General features: G+C 44.8%; 1 protein-coding gene across 3 annotated transcripts in view; it reads left to right on the top strand.

Moving 5' to 3' along the window:
- Nucleotides 1–18,313, top strand: part of GABRB3 (gamma-aminobutyric acid type A receptor subunit beta3) — a 161,870-nt gene that overhangs the window by 113,918 nt on the left and 29,639 nt on the right. For all 3 annotated transcript variants that reach the window (XM_075916421.2, XM_075916435.2, XM_089775371.1), the window contains one exon: nt 15,536–15,688. In XM_075916421.2, coding sequence (XP_075772536.1) covers nt 15,536–15,688 — 153 coding nt within the window. The remainder of the gene's footprint in view (nt 1–15,535; nt 15,689–18,313) is intronic.

The raw sequence follows: 18,313 nt of genomic DNA on the forward strand, positions 1-18,313 counted from the left end.
CCGGAATGCCCACACTGGGCACATCACAGCACTCGGCCATCAGACCGGCTGCACTTGCCACAGGCTGCCATCTGGGGAGAAGGGGCAATTGGGGGGCTGCAGGAGAGCTTCCACCCCCAGAAGCCGGCAGAGCCAGCCCAGTCCTCCCCATCGGGGGCTCGTGCCCCATTCCTCCCTCACCTCCTTCCACTTACCCTTCCCTAGCCCCTTTTCTTGATGTACAAAATAAAGGACAATTGTGTTCAAAAATGGAATCTGTCTTTATTGAACAAACCTGGGAGAGACTGGGAAAAGGAGGTGGGAGAGGGGAAGAGAGAGGGTGGGAGAGGGGAGGGCAACTAAAATGATCAAGGGTTGGGAACAGGTCCCATATGAAGAGAAGCTAAAGAGACTGGGACTTTTCAGTTTAGAAAAGAGGAGACGGAGGGGGGACAGGATAGAGGTCTCTAAAAGGAGGAGTTGGGTAGAGAGGGTGCATACAGAAAAGTTCTTCATTAGTTCCCATAATAGAAGGACTAGAGGACACCAAAGGAAAGGAATGGGTAGCAGGCTTCAAACTAGTAACAGAAAGTTGTTCTTCACAAAGCAAAGAGTCAACCTGTGGAACTCCTTGCTGCAGGAGGCTGTGAAGGCTAGAACTAGAACAGAGTTTAAAGGGACGTGAGATCAAGTCATGGAGGTTGGGTCCATGGAGTGCTATTAGCCAGGGGGTAGGAGTGGTATCCCTGCCCAACGTTTGTGGAAGGCTGGAGAGGGATGGCATGAGACAAATGGCTTGGTCACTGTCTTCGGTCCATCCCCTCCAGGGTCCCTAGGGTTGGCCGCTGTCAGCAGACAGGCTACTGGGCTAGATGGACCTTTGGTCTGACCCAGGACGGCCATTGTAAGCTCAGGGTCGGGGGTCTCAGTGGACCCCTTTTATTTTCATGCACACCTGCTCCTGGGTGGCCAGGCTGGCAGCTCTCCTGCCCTAGACGGCCACTTTCCTGTGCCTAGTGTGGAGATCGTGGACGAGGTCCACGATGTCCGCACTAGCCCAGGCGGGTGCCCGCCTCTTGCGGTCCCGGGCAAGCTCCCGGGAGCCGCCAGCCTGGTCCTGGGAAGAGGGGGAGGGCTGGGGGGCATCGGGAGGCTGGCTCGAGCCGTGCCAGGTGCAGGGTCTGCTGGCTGTGTGCTGGCAGGCTTGTACCTGGCACGGGCACCGTAGCCAGCCCGTGCCCCTTTAAGGGGTCCGGGGCCGGGAGGGGGGCAATAGAGTTTCCCTGTTGTTGGCCAGAGTGGCCACCAGGGAAACCTGGGGAGGGCTAGCCTCCCACTAGTTTGAATTAAGGGGCTACACACCCCTTAATTCGAACTAGCTAGTTCGAACTATGCTTAATCCGCGTAAAATGAGGAGGTTTTCCTAGTTCAAACTAAGTGCTCCGCTAGTTCGAATCAAGTTCGAACTAGCGGAGCACTAGTTTAGCACCTATGAAAGTTAGTTCGAACTAACATCCGTTAGTTCGAACTAACTCTGTAGTGTAGACATACCCTCTGAGACAAATGCCAGGGGGCCAAGCGGAGACAATGAGGAAAAGGGCAGGAGGGGAGGTGTTAGTGGGAGGGGGAACAGGGTGATGCTGGGAGAGGAGAGGGTAAGGGCACTGGGGGCTAAAGGGAGGAGGCGGAGGTGCTGGGAGAAGGCTTGAAAGGAGGGGTGGGCGTGAGGAAGGTGGGGATGGAGCAAGGCATGTGTGAGGGCACAGGGGCATGAGGGGAATGAGGGCAGTGGGTGGTGAGGGGGTGGGCATCAGGAAAAAAGAGGGCAAAGGGCGCAGGGGCAGCGAGGGAAGGGGGAGGCACCAGGAGGGTGCAGGGGTAAGGGAAGGTGCAGGTGCCAGGGGATTCTGGGGGTGAAGCAGAAGGGCAGACACCTGCAGGGGAGGGATCAGCACCAGGAGGAGAGAGGCAGGGCAGGTGTGTAGAGGGAGGTGTTAGGAGAGGGGATGAGGAGGGGCTCACATGATCAGTGTGGGGCTACTGGAAGAGTGGGCACGGGGGGACCCCTTTTTGCTGTTTTTTCTCCAAAGGGGGGGGCCGCAATATTGTGCTGCCCTGGGTCCCACAAAACTCTCATCCGCCCCTGCGGGTGGCCAAGTTTCCTGCAGTCCCATAAAGTTTGTTTACAGCCACCAGTCCCGTCTCTCAGTATTCTATGCTGTTATTTAGCTCTAATTTATGCCTAAATGTCGTCTTAAGAGTCCATTAAGAAGTAGTAATGCTGTTTGTTAGACAATATTGACCTTTCTATGGTCTGGCAGATTCTCTGGTTCAGCACTGGTTAGGTCTCAAGGCTGACGAACTAGAGAGTTCAACCTGTATTAAAATTATTTTGAAAGCAGAAGTAGTCTATCTTCAACTGAAAATAGCAATGATTTTCTAGAAAGGTTCCCTTCTGCAGAAAGCAAGAAAGAAAGGTCACATTTAGAGACTGACCTGAAAAGGGAAGACATAACCCACTTTGTATGGAAACTTCATGACCCATTGTAGTTTCTAGCCAAATTAGCTCCTAGTTTGAAAGAGTACTTTTAATAGACTTTGAAAATTAATTATTTGGCATGTTCTGAAAGATCAATCTTTAAAGTACATTTCTAATTAGCTAAAGAAATATCCTGGAAGAAGAGATTTGAATATGAATTTTGTAGCTGGCCATCTCTGATATCTTGGTTTTTTTCTTGAATAAAACAGCAAGAGACTAATTTAGCCTTGGAGCTAGGTATTTCAGCTCAGCTCAGTGGCTTTTAATGAAATCGAAACAGACACAAGTAATTGCTTTTTACCAAGCATTTTGATAAATGAGAAGTTGGGGTTTGTATTCAGCGTATTGATTAACCATTTATTTTCCTCTCTGCATTCTCAGTCATATCATTAGTCAAAAATACTTTAAGGCCAGATTCTGCCACTCTTATATGCCATGAGTCGGTACTGAACTTTTCCAGTTATCCCTCTTGAATTGGTGGCAGTCCTAATGCTGAGTTTGAGGAAGGGTCTCAGAAACAGGCCCCTGAACATGAACGATTTTCAAGACTAAAATATATTTTCCTATCATATACATGAGCTAGAAAAAAATCAGTAAATGTATTGAGCCTTCATTATCAAGGCATTATCAAGCCAGTTACAATCTAATAGTTGAGCAAACCAGGAAATCCTGATTCCATGAAATAATTAATTTCTGTTTAAATATAGGAGAATTTGATTATAATCCCTTGATCACATGTAGATGAGATCACATGTAGATGAGGCTTCTGTGCACAGATCTTCCACACAGAAAGGGCAGAATCAGCTGCCTTCATAAAAAAGGTCCCTACCTTTCATCCCTTTCCGAGTTCTGTGGTCAACATGCTGAGGTAGCATGGGAGTAAATGAGAAAGGAGTAGGAGTTGGCAGAATGAAAGCTAGGCTGAGGGTGGTTGGAGTCCCGCGTTCCCAGGTGTCACCAACCACCAGTTGCCCAAGGGATAGAGCTGGTACTCTTGTATCATAGCTAAGTTAAGGTAACTCCAGTGGTGTAATGGATAAGATCTTGGCTTCTAGAAGCTGGGTTTGAGCCTTGCCTGCCCTGTGGGCAGTAGCACCACCAGCCTCTGGAGGGATAAATCTTTAGGGATACAAAGTCAGCTAAGGACTCTGGATGGGATTGATATGTGAGGTGCAAACTCCACCCCTTCTGTGGGCTAAATAAATTTGAAGAAACTCCCTGAGGGTACGTCTACACTACAGCGCTAGTTCGAACTAACTTAGTTCGAATTAGTTAATTCGAACTAAGCTAGTTCGAACTAACGCATCTAGAACTAAAAACTAGTTCGAACTAGCATTTTGCTAGTTCGAACTAGTAAGTCCACATTGAGTGGACTCTGAACAGGGCTTAATGATGGCCGGAAGCAGTGCCGGCAGGGCATAAAAGGAGGACTTAGAGCGTGGAGATGCTGTCTCAGGCTAGCCGAGGGCTGCGCTTAAAGGGTCCCGACCCCCACCCCGGACACACAGTTCTAAGGGGTGCCCCGCTTGAAAAGAAGTTCTGGCTTGGAGTGCCCTGAGTGCCCACACTGGGCACATCACACCACTCGGCCATCAGCCCGGCTGCACTTGCCGCAGGCTGCCATCTGGGGAGAGGGAGTAATTGGGGGGCTGCAGGAGAGCTTCCACCCCCAGAAGCCCGCAGAGCCAGCCCAGTCCTCCCCATCGGGGGCTCGTGCCCCATTCCTCCCTCACCTTCTTCCACTTGCCCTTCCCTAGCCCCCCTTCTTATTGATGTACAAAATAAAGATAACGTTTCTTCCAACATTGACTCTGTCTTTATTGAAAAAAACTGGGGGAGACTGGGAAAAGGAGGTGGGAGAGGGGAAGAGAAAGGCTGGGAGAGGGGAGGGCAACTAACATGATCAGGGGTTGGGAACAGGTCCCAGATGAAGAGAGGCTACAGAGACTGGGACTGTTCAGCTTAGAAAAGAGGAGACGGAAAGGGGACAGGATAGAGGTCTCTAAAAGCAGGGGTTGGGTGGAGAGGGTGCATTCAGAAAAGTTCTTCATGAGTTCCCATAAAGAAGGACTAGAGGACACCAAAGGAAAGGAATGGGTAGCAGGCTTCAAACTAGTAACAGAAAGTTGTTCTTCTTCCCAAAGCAAATAGTTAACCTGTGGAACTCCTTGCTGCAGGAGGCTGTGAAGGCTAGAACTAGAACAGAGTTTAAAGGGAAGTGAGATCAAGTGATGGAGGTTGGGTCCATGGAGTCCTATTAGCCAGAGGGTAGGAGTGGTGTCCCTGCCCAAAGTTTGTGGAAGGCTGGAGAGGGATGGCACGAGACAAATGGCTTGGTCATTGTCTTCGGTCCATCCCCTCCAGGGTCCCTAGGGTTGGCCGCTGTCGGCAGACAGGCTACTGGGCTAGATGGACCTTTGGTCTGACCCAGTACGGCCATTCTAAGCTCAGGGCTCAGGGTCGGGGGTCTCACTGGACCACCTTGATTTTCATGCACACCTGCTCCTGGGTGGCCAGGCTGGCAGCTCTCCTGCCCTAGCCGGCCACTTTCCTGTGCCTAGTGCGGAGATCGTGGACGAGGTCCACGATGTCCGCACTAGCCCAGGAAGGTGCCCGCCTCTTGCGGTCCAGGGCAAGCTCCCGGGAGCCGCCAGCCTGGTCCCGGCAAGAGGGGGTGGGCTGGGAGGCATCGGGTGGGTGGCTCTGTGCCGTGCCAGGTGCAGGGTCTGCTAGCTGGGTGCTGGCAGGCTTGCACCTGGCACGGGCACCGTAGCCAGCCCGTGCCCCTTTAAGGGGTCCGGGGCCGGGAGGGGGGCATAGAGTTTCCCTGGTGTTGGCCAGAGTGGCCACCAGGGAAACCTGGGGAGGGCTAGCCTCCCACTAGTTCGAACTAAAGGGCTACACAGCCCTTAGTTCGAACTAGCTAGTTCGAACTAGGCGTTAGTCCTCGTAAAATGAGGTTTTCCTAGTTCGAACTAAGCGCTCCGCTAGTTCGATTCAAATTCGAACTAGCGGAGCGCTAGTGTAGCGCATAGGAAAGTTAGTTCGAACTAACGTCCGTTAGTTCGAACTAACTTTCTAGTGTAGACATACCCTGAGAGAACCTTGCAGATGTTTACTCCACTGTCCCCCTGCTGCCTGGTTTTCCCATTGTAGTGGGTGCCCAGTCCTTGATTTATTTTTAAAACCTCTTTTGTTTTTACAAAATGGTGTGTACTCAAAGCAATTTTACTGGAAAATTAGATAAAAGCATTAACATTTGTTACTGGAAATGTAGGAGAAATAGTTTATCCTTGGAAGTGAGACATTGTTCATTTAGAAAATGAATGTGATCAAGCAAACTAAAGCACCAGGAATTGTTCACCAAAAAATATAGACTGCTCTGCATAGTAGAAAGGTTCATCTGGGTCCTTTAATGGGATAAGTTACTCCCTGTCCTCCTTAAATGAGAGGACTTAATTTCTTTTAAATATCACAGCTGATTGAAATTGTCGTAAGAGTTGAAAAAGTGTACTATACATTAATATTTAAAATGAAGATTTTACAAATGGCATTTGATCTATCAAATCTTTTTTAAGGAATTGTTCCTTGTATGTGCATGTGGACTTTTCATGAACACATGTAAAATATACCCTATAATTTTTAAAAATAAATTTGCAAATCTTTCCTTTTTTAGAGGGCCCAATTCTGAAAAGCAACGAGATGCATAAACTGCTTCTGAAATCAGTGGGAATTGATGGAGCTCAAAATTTCACAGAACCAAAAAAGTGCCACTGTGGCTTAACAACCAAGTAAAACAAGCAGCGAGAGATTAAAAAGGCATCTTTTAAAAAGTGGAAGTTAAATCCTAGTGAGGAAAATAGAAAGGAGCATAAATTCTGTCAAATTAAGTATAAAAGTATAATAAGGAAAGCCAGAAAGGAGTTTGAAAAGCAGCTAGCCAAAAACTCGAAAAGTAATAGCAAAATATTTTTCAATTACATCAGCAGAAGGAAGCCTGCTAAACAACCAGTGGGGTCCCTGGACAATTTGGATGCTAAAAGAGCACTCAGAGTTTATAACGTTATTGTGGAGAAACTAAATGAATTCTTTGCTTTCGGGCTTTGGTCTTGGCTGAGGATGTTAGGAAGATATCCAAACCCGAGCCATTCTTTTTAGGTGGCAAATCTGAGGAATTGTCCCAGACTGAGATGTCATTAGAGGAAGTTTTGGAACAAATTGATAAACTTAGCAGTAACAAGTCACCGGGACCGGATGGTATTAACCCAAGAGTTCTCAAAGAACTCAAATGTGAAATTGTGAAACTATTAACTGTAGTTTGTAACCTACCCTTTAAATCATCTTCTGTACCCAATAACTGCAAGATAGCTAATTTGACACCAATATTTAAAAAGGGCTATAGAGGTGATCCTGACAATTACAGACCAGTAAATCTAATGTCAGTACCAGGCAAATTAGTTGATACTATAGTAAAGAATAGACTGGTCAGACACACAGATTAACATAATTTGTTGGGGAAAAGTCAACATAGTTATTATATAGGGGAATTATGCCTTATTAATCTGCTAGAGTTCTTTGACAGGGTCAACAAGCATGTGGACAAGGGGAAATCCAGTGGATATAGTATACTTAGATCTCCAGAAAGCCTTTGACAAGGTCTCTCACCATAGCTCTTAAGTAAAGTAAGTTGTCATGGGATAAGAGGAGAGGTCTTGGTTAAAAGACAGGAAACAAAGGGTAGGAATAAATGGACAGTTTTCAGAATGGAGACAATTAACTAGTGGGGTCCCGCAAGGGTCCTTACTGGGGACCAATCCTATTCAAACTATTTATAAATGATAAGGAGAAAGGAGTACACACTGAGGTGGCAAAATTTACAGATGATACTAAACTGCTCAAGATAGTTAAGACCAAAGCAGACCATGAAGAGCTTCAAAAAGATCTCACCAAACTAAGTGATTAGGCAACAAAATGGCAAATGAAATTTAATGTTGATAAATGTGAAGTAATACACATTGGAAAAAGAATCCCAACTATACATACAATATGATGAGAACTACTCAAGAGAGAGATACTACTCAACTACTCAAGAGAGATCTTGGAGTCGTGGATAATTCTCTAAAAAAACTATTCAGTGTGTAGCAGTAGTTAAAAAGCAACAGAATGTTAGGAAGCATTAAAAAAGGAATAGAGGATAAGACAGAGAATATCTTATTGCCTCTATATAAAACCACGGTACACACCTTGAATACTGCATACAGATGTGGTGGCCTCCTCTCAAAAAGGATATATTTGCATTGGAAAAGATGGAGAAAGGGGCAACAAAAATATTAAGTTTTGAATGGGTCCCATCTGAAGAGAGATTAAAAAGACTGGGACTTCTTAGCTTAGAAAAGAGGAGACTAAGGGATGATATACTAGAAGTCTATAAAATGATGACTAGTGTGAAGATAGCAAATAAGGGAAAGTTATTTACTTGTTCCTGAAACATAAGAACTAGGGGTCACCAAATGAAATTCATAGGTAGCAGGTTTAAAACAAACAAAAGGAAAGTTTTCTTCATGCTGTTCTCAATCAACCTGAGGAATGCCTTGACAGAGGATGTTGTGAAGACCAGGACTTTAACAGGGTTCAAAAAATGAGCTAGATAAATTCATGGAGGTTAGATCCATCAATGGCAATTAGTCAGGATGGGTAGAAATGGTGTCCCTAGCCCAGGGGCAGATGACAGTTTTGCAGGGCCCCGGGCAGCATAATTCCACGGGGCCCCCCATTTGCCACGGCGCATGCACGGGGCTTTCTGAAGCGCGGGGCCCGGGGCGGCCGCCCCGTTCACCCTGCCCTATATCCGCCCCTGCCCTAGCCTCTGTCAGAGGTTGGTAATGTATAACAGGAGAGGAATCATATGATGATTACCTGTACTGTTTACTCCCTCTGGGACACCTAGCATTGGCCACGGTGGAAAGATAGAATACTGAGTTAGATGGCCCTTTAGTCTGATTTAGTATGTCTGTTCTTATATTCTAAGCAGGCCGTTTAAGTATTAGAAAATATGTTGTTACAATACTGGACACTCACTGAGTTTTTTGATTGACTGGCAGAAATATAATACCCGTGGTAGTAATGTAAATATTTAAATCAAGGAGCACAATTGACTTAAATAGGCTTTCGATCAGCCTCCCAACTTCTGGCAGTTACAGGTTGGTATGTTTAATTTCAGTATGAGGCAAATTGGTTGAAACTGTAGTAAAGAACAGAATTATTAGACACAAAGATGAGCTCATGTTGGGAAAGAGTCAGCATATTTTTGTAAAGGGAAATCATACCTCACCAATTTTAGAATTCAACAAGTATGTGGACTAGAGTGATTCATAGAATATAGTATACTTACATTTTCAGAAAGCCTTTGACATCCCTCACCAAAGACTTTCAATCAAGCTAAACTGTCATGGGGTAAGAGGATGGTAATTCCATGGTTAACTGGTTAAACGATAGAAACCAAAGGATAGGAACCATAAAACCATAGAGCTGGAAGAGACCTCAGAAGGTCATCAAGTCCAGCCCCCTGCTCTAGGCAGGATCAATCCCAACTAAATCAACCCAGCCAGGGCTTTGTCAAGCCGAGACTTAAACACCTCTAGGGATGGAGATTCCACTACTTCCCTAGGTAACCCATTCCAGTGCTTCCCTACCCTCCTAGTGAAATAGTTTTTCCTAATATCCAACCTGGACCTCTCCCACCACAACTTGAGACCATTGCTCCTTGTTCTGCCATCTGTCACTACTGAGAACAGCCTCTCTCCATCCTATTTGGAACCTCTCTTCAGGAAGTTGAAGGCTGCTATCAAATCCCCCCCTCACTCTTCGTTTCTGCAGACTAAACAGACCCAATTCCCTCAGCCTCTCCTCACAAGTCATATGCTCCAGCCCCCTAATCATTTTGGTTGCCCTCTGCTGGACCCTCTCCAATGCGTCCACATCCTTTTTGTAGTAGGGGGCCCAGAACTGGACACAATACTCCAGATGCAGTCTCACCAGAGCTGAATAAAGGGGAATAATGACATCTCTGGATCTGCTGGCAATGCTCCTCTTAATGCAACCTAATATGCCATTAGCCTTCTTGGCTACAAGGGCACATTGTTGACTCATATCCAGCTTTTCATCCACTGTAACTCCCAGGTCCTTTTCTGCAGAACTACTACTTAAGTGGTTGGTCCCCAGCTTGTAACAATGCTTGGGATTCTTCCATCCCAAGTGCAGTACTCTGCACTTGTCCTTCTTGCACCTCATCAGATTTCTTGTGGCCTAATCCTCCAATGTGTCTAAGTCACTCTGGACTCTATCTCTGCCCTCAAGCGTATCTACCTCTCCCCCTAACTTAGTGTCATCCGCAAACTTGCTGAGGGTGAAATCTATCCCCTCAACCAGCTCATTAATAAAGATATTGAACAAAACCGGTCCTAGAACCGAATCTAGGGGCACTCCACTAGAAAGCGACCACCATCCTGACATCAAGCCATAGATCACTACCCGCTGGGCCTGGCATTCTAGCCATCTTTCTATCCATCTTACTGTCCATTTATCCAATCCACATTCCCTTAACTTGCTGGCAAGAATATTGTGGGAGACTGTATCAAAAGCCTTGCTAAAGCCAAGGTATATAACATCCACTGACTTCCCCATGTCCACCGAGCCAGTTACCTCATCATAGAAGCTAATCAGATTGGTCAGGCACGACTTTCCCTTTGTGAATCCATGCTGACTATTCCTAATCACTTTCCTCTCTTCCAAGTGCCTCAAAATGCATTCCTTAAGGATCCGTTCCATGATTTTTCCAGGAACCGAGGTAAGATTGACCGGCCTATAGTTCCCTGGATCGTCCTTCTTCCCTTTTTTGAAGATGGGCACTACATTTGCCTTTTTCCAATCATCCGGGATTTCTCCCCATCTTCATGACTTTTCAAAGATAATGGCCAAAGGCTCCTCAATGACATTTGCCAACTCCCTCAGTACCCTTGGATGCATTACATTTGGACCCATGGATTTGTGTACGTTTAGCTTTTCTAAATAGTTCCTAACCTGTTCTTTACCCACCACGGGCTGTCCATCTTCATCCCATCTTGCATCACTTAGTGCATTAGTCCGGGAGCCCACCTTGTCCGTGAATACAGAGGCAAAGAAAGCATTGAGTACTTCAGCCTTCCCCTCATCATCTGTCACTAGGTTACCTTCTTCATCCAGTATGGGCCGCACACCCTCTCTGATCACCTTCTTCTTGTTAACATACCTGTAGAAACCTTTCTTGTTATCCTTCACATCCTTAGCCAGTCGCAATTCCATTTTCGCTTTCGCCTTCCTGATAACCCCCCAGCATTCTTGAGCTATAGATTTAAACCCCTCCCTGGTCATTTGTCCAAGTTTCCACTTTTTGTAAGCTTCCTTTTTGTGCTTAAGTTCACCAAGGATTTCCCCTGTAAGCCAATCCGGTCTCCTACCATGTTTGCCTCTCTTGTTACGCGTCAGGATGGAATAAATGTTCAGTTGTCAGAATGGACAGAGTGAAGTAGTGATGTCCCCTGGGGTCTGTATTGGGAATAATTCTGTTTAACATATTCAGAATAATGTGGAAAAATGGGTAAGCAGTGAGATGGCAAAATTTGCAGATGATATAAAACTACTCAAGCTAATGAAGTCCAAAATAGAATGAAGAGTTACAAAGGGATCTCACAAAACTTATTGATTGGGCTACAAAATGGCAAATGAAATTGTGTGTTGATTAATGCAAAGTAATGTTCATTGGAAAACATAATCAAAACTATGCATTTAAAATGATGTGGGTCTAAATTAGCTCTTACCACCCAAAATAGATCTTGGAATAATTGTGGATAAATCTCTGAAAATATCCTGTCACTATGCAGTAGCAATAACAGAATCTTTGGAATCATTAACAAAGGAGTAGATAACAAGACAGAAAATTTCATATTGCCTCTATATAAATCTGTGGCATGCCCACATCTTGAATACTACATGCAGTTCTGGTTACTCCATCTCAAAAAGATATATTGGAATAGAAAAAGGTACTGAAACAAACAACAAAAAATTATTAGGAGCATGGAACAGCTTCCATATGAGGTGAGATTAATAAGACTTGGACTTTTCATCTTGGAAAGAGATAACTAACAGGGAAAAGATAGAGGTCTATAAAATCGTAACATGTGGAGAAAGTAAATAAGGTGTTATTTATTCCTACTCATAACACAAGAACTAGAGGTCACCAAATTAAATTAATAGGCAGCAGGTTTAAAACAAGCTAAAGGGAGTATTTCTTTCACTTAACGCCCAGTGAACTTGTGCAACTCCTTGCCAGATGATGTTGTGAAGGCCAAGACTATAAAAGGGTTAAAAAAAGAACTAGATATATTCATTGAGCATAGGTCCATCAGTGGCGCTAGGCAGGCTTGGCAGGCATGCCAAATTATGTTCTGATGTGTCCCTAGCCTCTGTTTGCCAGAAACTGAGAGAGGACACCAGGGGATGGATCACTTGGGCCTGGTCTATACTAAAGGGGAAATTTTACTTAAGATATGCAGGTCCAGCTACGTTTATTACATAACTGGAGTTGACATATTTTAAATCATGTTTTTGGGCTGTCCAAATATTGGGAGGTTGATGGGAGCAAATGCTCCTGTGCAACTTCCCTTATGCATGGTGATGTAAAGGACTATCGGTGCCAATTGGGAGCACTCCCTCAATTCAAATAAGCAGGTCTTCACTAGACTCATTAATTCTAATGCTAGAAGATCGACCGCCGGAGAGTCAATTTTCTCTGTTGTATAGACAAGCCCTTTATGATGACCTGTTCTGTTCATTCTCTCCAAGGCACTTGACATTGACCACAGTCAGAAGACAGGATACTGGACTAAATAAAGAGGAAATATTGGTTAGCTCACCATTCCTCTCCACTAACTTTTAAAAACAGGCTATAATAATGTGTAGTATGTCTCAATGATAATTGAAATATAATGTATAGCATGTTTTGAAAACATTTTATCTATCCCAGTACCGTTTGACTGACCTGGTATGGCCATTCTTATGTTGTGTTCTTTTTCTTACTATTACTGAAAATAATTTATTTCTGACACTTTAGGTAACACATTTCACATTGTTTGGGTCTATTTGATAAGTGTCAGTTCAGGAACAGTTATTCTATCTAAATAATGCATGATGCAAAATTGATTTTAATTATAATTATATTAAAATTAAGTTAATCATATTACATTTTGACTGTTAATTGTACTAATGCACTCAATAAATGGAACATGAAAATAATTCATTTAGGGTATGTCTACACAGCAAAGTTATTTTGAATAACAGCCATTATTTTGAAATAACTTTACTAGTGTCTACACAGCCAAATCGCTATTTTGAAATTAATTCAAAATAGCGGAGCGCTTATTTTGAATTTGGTAAACCTCGTTCCATGAGAAATAATGCCAAATTCAAAATAGGTATTTCAAAATAAGTGCTGTGTAGACACACATTTCGAAATAGGGAGTCTCCAGCCTTCCCAGGGTGCCCTGGTGACCACTCCAGCCTCAACCAGGAACACTTCTCTCCCTCCCCACACCCCGGAGCCCTAAAAGATGTTGACTCTGGCCACAGTGCCTGTGCCAGCTCCAAGCCTGCCAGCCCAGAGCCAGCAGTCACTGCCATGACCCAGTGGCTCCAAACATGAGCCAGCAAGCCACTGGCAGCCAGCCCTCCACCACTCCCCAGGAGCAGTCTGTCAGCTCCCAGGAGCCTGCCAGGGGCCAGAGAAGGTGGGCGCCTTCCTGGTCCAGGGTAGAGATCATGGATCTTATTCAGGTTTGGGGGGGGGGATGCCCCCAACATCCATGATCTCTGCACTAGATGGAGGAACATGGCTGTCTATGACAAGATAGCTGCCACCCTGGCCACCAAAAGCCATATGCAAATCCAGGAACAGGTTTGCATGAAAATCAAGTTGGTCCGGCGAGACCCACAATCCTGAGCTCTGAGCTTCCTCTCCCCCTTTTCCCCTTGCTTTCCCCTTCCAGCTCTCTCCTCCCAGGTTTCCCCCTCCTCTCTCCCACCCTCTCTTCTCCGCTCTCCCGCCTCCTTTCCCCAATCTCACCAGAGTTTCATTCCCCCCCCCAGTTTTGTTAAATAAAGTGAGTTTGTGTTCATGAAAATATATGTATTTTATTTGACATCAAGAAGGGGGCTTAAGGAGGGGTAAGTGGAATGACACGAAGGAGGAATGAGGCACAAGCCCCTAGTGGGGCAGACCAGGGAGGCTCTTAGTGCTCCTCATGGTGGAAGCTCTTCTGCAGGTCCTCCGGGATACTGACAGCCCCCGATGGACCTCCTGGATTGCAGCCTCCAGAAAGTGCAGCCAGGCTCATAGCAACACATCCACGAGAAGCACCAGAGGTCCCGGGGCAGCTCTGCTTCCATGTTGCAGAGCGCTGTGGTGTCCCAAGTGAGGGCAACCAGAGCATTCAGAGACATAATGCTTTGCTGTCCCTCATCGAGGTAGGCAAGCAAGCAGGGAAACCTGAGAACTGGCTGTCCTGGGGGTCCCTGTAAGCACAGGCCTCAGCCTCAAGCAGGAGCCACACAAAGTAACTCATGACCTAATGCCCTGCCGGACCTGGTTCCAGCCACCTTAAATGCGAGTCAGCGTCCACTCAGTGTGGATGTGCTATTTTGAAATAGCAAACCGCTATTTTGAAATGCATTTTGTGTGTAGATGCATTATTTCAAAATAAGATATTTCAAAATAATGCTGTAGTGTAGACACTTAGGGTATGTCTACACTACCCCCCTAGTTCGAACTAGGGGGGTAATGTATGCATACCGAACTTGCTAATGAAGCCCGGGATTTGAATTTCCCGGGCTTCATTAGTAAGTTCGGTATGCATACATTACCCCCCTAGTTCGAACTAGGGGGGTAGTGTAGACATACCCTTAGATAATACTAGTGGGAATTACCCGGCATTGCTTGGGAAAGTGGAGGAACAAAATTTAGAAAAACAGTAGTCCATTATCATTTTTCGAATGGTAGAAAAGTTGCACTGAGTTCTATAGGGATTAAAATATATAAAAAAGTATAAAACAACCGATTTTACATGTTATCATCAAAAACTTTATTGTAAACTATATTTGTTTTATTATTCTTAACAAATATGTACAAATGTTTCCACTTCCAACTCTTGAACACACAACATAGAGTTGTCCATGTGAAAAGCAAGATGTCTCCAAATCAATTCTAACTACTTTAAGTGACTGTCTTTGCGCTTTGTTAGTATACATTGTTGAAATATAAGTTGACAGTTGATATAACTGAGGTGAGGAGCCTGAGGGGAGGAAGGAGGAAAGGAGCTGCGTGCTTGCTGCTGGCGCCCGAGCCTGCCCTCTGCTTCCTTGTCCCTCCGCTGGCCTTAGTGAGTGACTGGCCCTGCTGTTTTCCCCAGGAAGCGGCTTCTCCCTGCACTGCCAAGCTCCGTGCAGCCCTGGGGAGAAGTGTCGATCTCTCATCTCTTTCCTCCCATTTCCTTAAAACCTTCTCCTGGATAAAAGGTTACCCCATGCAAAGTTTGGTTGCGGTAGCTCTTATAGTGTCCAAGTTATTAGTGTACAAACATTCTCGTTTATATATTAGATTTTACATAGAGATTTAAGCATCACTTATTACAAAAATTCCAGAGCTCAGCCAATTGTTTTATAATTAAAATTTTATCTTAGTACCTCTTTTCTCCATAAAATACAACCAGTTTTAATATTAGGGCATTCTCTGCAAAAAGTCCAGAATTCCTTTTGAATAGCATGCATTTGGTAACCAGTAATACACGTAAGGCATTTACCCTTCTGTTCTATAAATGTCATAACATCCCATCAAAGGTACATGATTTAGTTTCTATGGAAACTAAAGTATTTTGTCTACCAGGGTCTTTTTTCAGTATAAATAAGTGTTATTTTCCCCCTTTTTCTTAGGTGCCTATCCAAGACTCTCACTGAGCTTTAAGTTGAAGAGAAATATTGGATATTTTATTCTTCAGACCTACATGCCCTCTATACTGATTACCATTTTGTCATGGGTGTCATTCTGGATCAATTATGATGCATCAGCAGCAAGAGTTGCCCTTGGTATGTGATAAGGATGAGTGGGACATTAAAATGTCAAACTAAATGTAGCCTTCAGAAGTTGTTAAAGATTGCAGCATGTCAGTATTTTGATATCCCAACCTCACTTATGCCAAAATCATGTCATTTTGTGTTGAGTCAATAATGGCTTGTTCTCTCAATGCAGAATGTAACTATCATTAAATCTCTAATGTGAGTTCCTCAAACAAAGCCCAGTCTTGCTCACATTAGAATCAGTGGCATGTTGCCAATGACTTCAGTGGTGGCAGATTCCAGGATCATACTCTGAGGGCTTGAGTCTCAGCTGTATTCATGCTTAGCACAGCCAAGTGGGAGGGAGGTAAAGTGGTGCCAAGCTATCTTTTTGAGCAGGGACTAAGCCATCTCTTGGCCCAAGTTTTAGGGTTGTTCTAACTTACATAGTAGGAACAGTCCTCAAGAACAATTCTGCTGCTCAGAAATTGTGAGATGATAGGATGCTCCAGCCACTGGCCCTGCTGTATCTTCCCAGTCTCACAATATAGGCCCAGTGTGGAGAATGCAGACAGCAGGTGGTACCAACTTTACCCCTCTGGGAATTTCCAGATGTATTTTTAGAGCAGTTTTAAGTACTCTTTGTCCCAGTTTGTCCTACTAGATTGGAACAATAAATTAACAATCTGGCCCTAAAGTTTTCAGATGAAAGTTTCCTTTAGGATTGTGGCAGTGATTTCAAAACACGCCATATATTATATTTCAATTATCGTTGAGATACACTACATATTATTATAGACCCCTTTTAAAAGACAGTGGACAGTAGTGGTGAGCCAATCACTATTTCTATTTTAAGCTCCCACTGAAACTGTGGCAATGAATAAACAGATATAGTGAGACAGAAGTCACCAAGCCATATCATGCTTTTTGCAATTCTCTTCTTGGAGCACCTGGAAAGAGAGAACTCTGTAAGGCTGCTGACCAGTTTTAGTGTACTGCTTTTTTTTGTTTGGGGGAGTGTCATGTATGAAAATATTCCCCCAATGTTATGAGTTCTACCCCAATTTAGAGGCAGGAACTAACTTTTTATCTTTTGTTTGCGCAGCACTAGCATAGAGGGCGGGGTCCTAGTCAACATCAGAGGTTCCTAGGCTCTAAAGCAACCCAAGTAATAAACAATAATAATAACATGAGCTTTCAAGGGCACAAATCACTTCTTCAGAGGAATGGAGTAAGGGATCCAGGGTACAAATATATAGCAGAAAAAGAGAGGGGATGGGAAGGAAAAGAGAAGGAAAAAATAGGAAAAATATTGTCAATTACAGTGTCTGTTAAATCTGTTGGTAACTCTGGACCCCTTACTCCATTCATCTGAAGAAGTGGGTTGTGCCTACAGAAGCTCATGATACCATCTAGATTTTTTTGTTAGTCTCTAAGGTGCTGCAGAACTATTTTTAAAAAGTGTTTTCAGTTACAGCAGGGGCGGATTAAGAAAGGGGCTAGCTGGGGGGCTAGCCGGGCGGCTGCCTGGGGCACCAACTGTGGGGGGGCGCCTGATTGAAGTGGTAAGAAGCGCCGCATCGCTGGGGCCAGGCTGCGCATGAGCCGTGCGCCTGGGGCTGGGCTGCGCCTGCGCTGCACGCCCACTGCCCAGGGCACAACTATGGCTCGGTCCGACACTGAGTTACAGACTAAAACAGCTACCCCTCTGAGAATAAAAATAACAATTAGTCAGCCACACTCAAAGGAGTTGCAAGAGTCAGCCTGGGCAGTTCTGAGGGCTTGCTGCCCATATTCCCAACCCTTCCACCCAAAGCCACACTCTTCTGGTGTGGCCTGAATTTGAGTCCCCTTCTCCTCCACCCCTCCACCACCCCTGACACACACATTACCTAGCATCTGGCAAAGTCTGTTGGTAACCCTGACCAAGACTCCACTTCAAAGGCCAAAAATCAATCTGGCAGGTTCTCCTGTGAAAGCAGCCAGTATTCCTAAGTTATTATGGAGGATGCCACCTAAAATCCGTAAGCTATCCCCTTGTCCTGCATCACATTCAAGATGGTAAGCCTGATCCTTGAGTACTCTGTATCTTGTGTAGTCACATACACTAGTGCAAAATGGGTGTAAAATGTTCTCAAACCAGAATGATGGTGTTTAACACTCACTCTGCACTGCAGTACTATGTTGTTTCAGATCCTGTCTAGCTTAGATGTTTGCTTAGGAAGGGATTCACTTATAGAACCTTGTTGACTAGGACTTCTGCAAGAGGTCTGTGTTTTCCTAAAGGTTAAGTTCCTCTGAGGGTATGTGTACACTGCAATTAAATGCCCAGGCTGGCCAGTGTCAGATGACTTGGGCTCTCAGGGCAGGCTGCAGTGCTGTAACGCCGTGCATAGATATTTCGTCTTGGATTGGAGTCCAGGCTCTTGGACCCTCCCCCATCACAAGATCCCAGAGCTGAGGTCCCAACCTGAGCATCAATGCCTACATCAAAATGTTACAACCCTGTAAATCAAACCCTGCAAGATCATCTCAGCAAAAATGGGCCAGCTATGAGTATTTAATTTCAGAGTTGGCATATCCTGCAGTGTGACTGGTAAACAGTTTAATATGTTCTAAGATATGTTGAAATGTATAAATGACAAGGCTGATACA

The sequence above is a fragment of the Pelodiscus sinensis genome, chromosome 1, assembly GCF_052426305.1.
Source record: "Pelodiscus sinensis isolate ZL-2025 chromosome 1, ASM5242630v1, whole genome shotgun sequence".
In the NCBI taxonomy this organism is placed as follows: Eukaryota; Metazoa; Chordata; order Testudines; family Trionychidae; genus Pelodiscus; species Pelodiscus sinensis.